Genomic DNA, 4,146 nt, shown 5'->3' on the forward strand with positions numbered 1-4,146 from the left:
TAGGTGGTGCCAGGCCAGCCAAGGCCAGTGCCAGCAGGAGCCCCCGATCACCCCGCTGGTCACCTCACAGATCGGCTCTGATCGCCAGCCAGGCCTAGGGACCCTATCTATGCATGAATGTTGTGCACTGGGCCTCTAGTTATATTATAAAGCAACTCTCTTTAAGGTGACAAAACATATGGCTGTTGTGATTATTAATTTTTTTTTATTTATTTGCTGTAGAAAGCTTTATAGTTTCATTTGGTCCAGAAGGCTCCAGGGTGGTTAAAAGAATGGCTAGTAGTTTTGGGGAAAGGCTCAGGGAAAAGCCAGACACCAGGGGATGCAGAGGGGCCCCTCAAAGGCCCCTGGGCTCCAAAGGCTCCTAGCACATTGTTTGCGGGTAGTTTTTATTGCGGGATAACAGGTGGCGCGGGCCATTTTTGCTAATTTTTTGCACAAATGGCAACATAAAATTACGATAACTTTACTTTACGTATTTATACGTTACCCGCATTCTACTGCTAGTCTATAAAAAACGTATTAATACGTGTCCCACTCTACTACTTAGAGTCAATGTAAAACGTATAAATAAGTTTCCTGCATACAATGTGCTAGCAGTGCTTGAGGGTGAGCCTTTTGAAGAGATACCCTCCCAGCCCAGCCTGGGGGCCGGCCAGCCTGTGGATAGTCAGGTGATCACCCATCTTCTTGATGAGTTTCACCTCCTCACCCAGGAAGTGGTTCTCCAGGAAGTCACAGAGCTGCGGGTCTGTGTGGGTAGAACTCAGGGCCGGCAGCTCCAAAAGGGCCTGGTTCAGGCTCCTCTTCAAGGCCAGAGATGGCTTCAGCACGTTCTGGAAGGGAATGCGGCCACCACGCTTGTTTTGCAACTTTAGAGATGCTTCTTCCAACTCACGGAACAAGCGGCCCATGCCCTCGAAAGCCACATGATCCAGGTAGAAATAGAAGCCCAAAGAGAGGTAGGTGTGGGCGGCCGGCAGATGCAGGTTGGCCAGGCGGTTGACCGCAGCCACCACCTGGGTGGAATAATTCTGATGAATTTGTGAGCTCATGGTTGTTTGGCAGCAAGGAGTTAAGGTAGAAAAAAAACACACTGGTGTGTTGGCTCGTCCCGGAAGTGGTTCTGAAGATGGTGACTGGATAAGACGCAGGTGAGTGGCTGGAGGCTGGAAGAAGGGGTGTCCATGGGTTGGTCCATCCAAACACTGTTGAAGCAAGAGATAGATCTGGGACCGCTGAGGGCACTCGTGATTATTAAGTTTTGATCGTTTGAATCATGAACCTTGGAGGGTGATCTAATTTCCATTTTGGGTGTTTGGTGGAGGAGCGACATCTCCCAGTATCCTCATGCCGGTGCTGGTGGAGAAGCCCAGATACACATACCCTGCATTTCATGGCGTTGGGGAATTTCTCATCTTTGCTTTGTCATTAATGAGCTGTGTATCTTTGTGCATCACTTAACATCTCTCAGACTCACCTTTCAACTGAAATTGTCACTAATCAAGCCCCAGCCATTTCCCCTGAACCCTAACCTGGCTGTGTCCATCAGTTTGCTGCTGTAGATCACATTCCAGCCAGGAGGACACCAAAATGCTGACCAAGCACATAAGGATATTTCGCAGACTTGTCCCCTGACTACAAATAGCAGACTGGCAGCCAATGAAAAAAAATCATCTAGTGGTGCCAGTGAAACACATATAACTGATTTTTCTCATTGTCTAATTTTCAATTTCAGTTGCTGGTTTTTATCTTTCTTTGGTTGTTTATACAGTGGGACCTTGACTTACGAGTTTAATTCGTTCCGTGACGGAGCTCATAACTCAAATTACTCGTATGTCAAATCTTAAAGTGAACGAGTGAGACGCGTGATGCTGGGCTGATGTTGTGGCGTTCACTGTGACGTTCGCTGCGCCAACTAGCGGTGGGGTATCCGAAGCTGGCTCGTAACCCGAATTTTAGCTCGCAACTCAAAGCAAAAAATCGGCCTAGAGACGGCTCGTATCTCGAAAAACTCGTTAGTCGGGACACTCGTAAGTCAAGGCCCCACTGTACTTAATTTCCCTAGAACTAATTAATATAATAATTTTTGCAGATATATTGGCATTTACTAATATGGAAGGGCCATCCATTAGCAGAGCAGGCCATCCAATGGTTAGAATAATAAATTCATACACTGCCTATGAATTTTAATTTTATAATTTTACCTCACAGAATAAGCAATTTGCCTAAGGACACACAACTACTTGGTGGCAGAACTGTGATAATTTTGCAATTTATATTGTCTTGCATGTATCTTATATTTTATTTATACTATGTGCCAATCTCCCTGATAATGTACTTTTATTTAGGGCAGGCCTTTGTGTCTTTATTTTTTGTACCTTTATTGCCTACCATCTTACCTAGGGGTGAAAAATCAGATGATGATAATAAAAAAAGAAAACAATTTGAGTTCCTCCTTGAATACCCATGAGATTTTTCTCCCACTATATCACATGCAAAAAGTAAAGAGCATATTTATTATTTATTCAGCACATTATGCTTGAGGCATAACAGGTGCTGTATTGAACAAAGATCATAAAGACAAAGTTCTGTCCTAAAGACACAGAGGCCGTAAGAGAAAACATACAAATGCTTGTAATGCAAGGCAGAATTAAAGGAGCTGCAATTGCATGACTAAAGCAAATCAGAGAAGGGAACTATCTATCACACATTGTGGGAGAATGAGAGAAGGCTTCCTGGAGGAGGTGACTTGATCTGAATTTCAGGGATAATGATGGCGGCAAAGGACACAATAGGAATAGGAAGGTGAATCATTTTTGGAGAACCGCAAGAGTTTTCTCTTGGGTGTGGTATATGAGGTGAAGCATACCTATCTGGAGGGAAATGGAGCAAAGCAAGGATAAAAAGTCAGGTTTGTTCCCAGGCAGCTTTGTCCGTTCAGGCTCAGGACCTTGCACTTGGTTCATCATCCTTTATGGTTTTCACATATGAGAGTGACAACATAGGTTTTTCTGCAGTGGGAGGTGGGCTGGTTTTGAGGGGCTGGAGAATGAGGCAGGCAGTGAGATAAGTCCGGAAGTGATTGCACAAGTTCAGGAACAAGGTGAGGAGCAAGTCTACCACAGGGTGGCAGCAGAGATGAAAAGGAAGGGGGCAGTGTGACAGCCTCCGTGAATGACAACGTGGGAAATGCCATGGTGAGAAGAGCCAAAGTGGAGATGCCATTGGCAGCATGTATTTTTGTGCTGACCACAACTCATTAGAACTTTCTACATAAATACGGTCTCCTCATTAGACTGTGAGCTCCTGGTGGTCAGGGCCCATGCCATCTTCACCTAGTGAATTGAACATGGCAGATATTGGGTAAGTGCTTGCTGGGGAAGTGACTGGAAGTTAGGGGATCTGGCTTGGTCATGGCAGCTGGGCTGTTGGTGTAAATAACATGTTTCTTTCGGGACACCCTGGAATTTAGAGATGTGGTCTATTTTCTGATGCAGTTTCTGGGAATAGATTACAGAAAGAACTGGAGAACAATTACAAGCGGATATATGAGTGAAGGCAAAATAAAGAGGAGAGAGATGGTATACTTGAGTACAGAGGAAATGCAATTACTGCTTTTAAGACGTCTGGTGAGGTTGGAGAGGAAGTGCAGCATGGCACCCATCAGGGGAGACTGGACTGTGGAGCGAAGCCGGGACGGATGCAGAGGACGGAGTGGCTATGTGGGCAGTGTTAGCTGGTGGAAGCTGGAGGGAGGGGGAGTAGCGAGGAGTTGAGTATGCAGACTCTGGAACCACACTGCTTGAGTTCAAACACTGGTTCTTCTACTGAGTCATTATGTGGTTTCAGTGATTTCACTTTCTCTTGCCTCAATTTCCTCTTCTGTCTGAGGAGGATAGTAGTTATACCTGCGTAAACATGTGGACATGCACAGCACTCAGAACAGAGCCTGGATTGCAGTGAGCACTCCACAAACATTAATTACTCTTTTTCTTATTGGAACCCACCGTGACCACTTTGTAAGCGTTATCCCACTTAATCCTTAGTCACTGTGTAGGTGGGTGTTATTATCTCCTTTCCACGAATGAGGAAACCAGTGCAAGAGGTTTCATAACTTGCTCAGATCCACACAGCCCCTGTGTG

At 45.4% G+C, this 4,146-nt stretch overlaps 1 protein-coding gene across 1 annotated transcript; it reads right to left on the reverse strand.

Moving 5' to 3' along the window:
• Positions 1 to 593: 593 nt before the first annotated feature.
• LOC102758463 (ferritin light chain) lies at positions 594 to 1,119 on the reverse strand. The gene has a single exon (XM_006762493.2). The coding sequence runs from the start codon at positions 1,053 to 1,055 to the stop codon at positions 594 to 596; it is 462 nt and encodes a 153-aa protein (XP_006762556.1). The 5' UTR covers positions 1,056 to 1,119.
• Between the last annotated feature and the right edge of the window lie 3,027 nt (positions 1,120 to 4,146).

This window comes from Myotis davidii, unplaced genomic scaffold, assembly GCF_000327345.1.
Source record: "Myotis davidii unplaced genomic scaffold, ASM32734v1 scaffold135, whole genome shotgun sequence".
Classification (NCBI taxonomy): domain Eukaryota; kingdom Metazoa; phylum Chordata; class Mammalia; order Chiroptera; family Vespertilionidae; genus Myotis; species Myotis davidii.

What these genes read in the sequence shown, in the direction of transcription:
- LOC102758463 (XM_006762493.2), bottom strand. Translation starts at nt 1,055, where the DNA reads ATGAGCTCACAAATTCATCAGAATTATTCCACCCAGGTGGTGGCTGCG.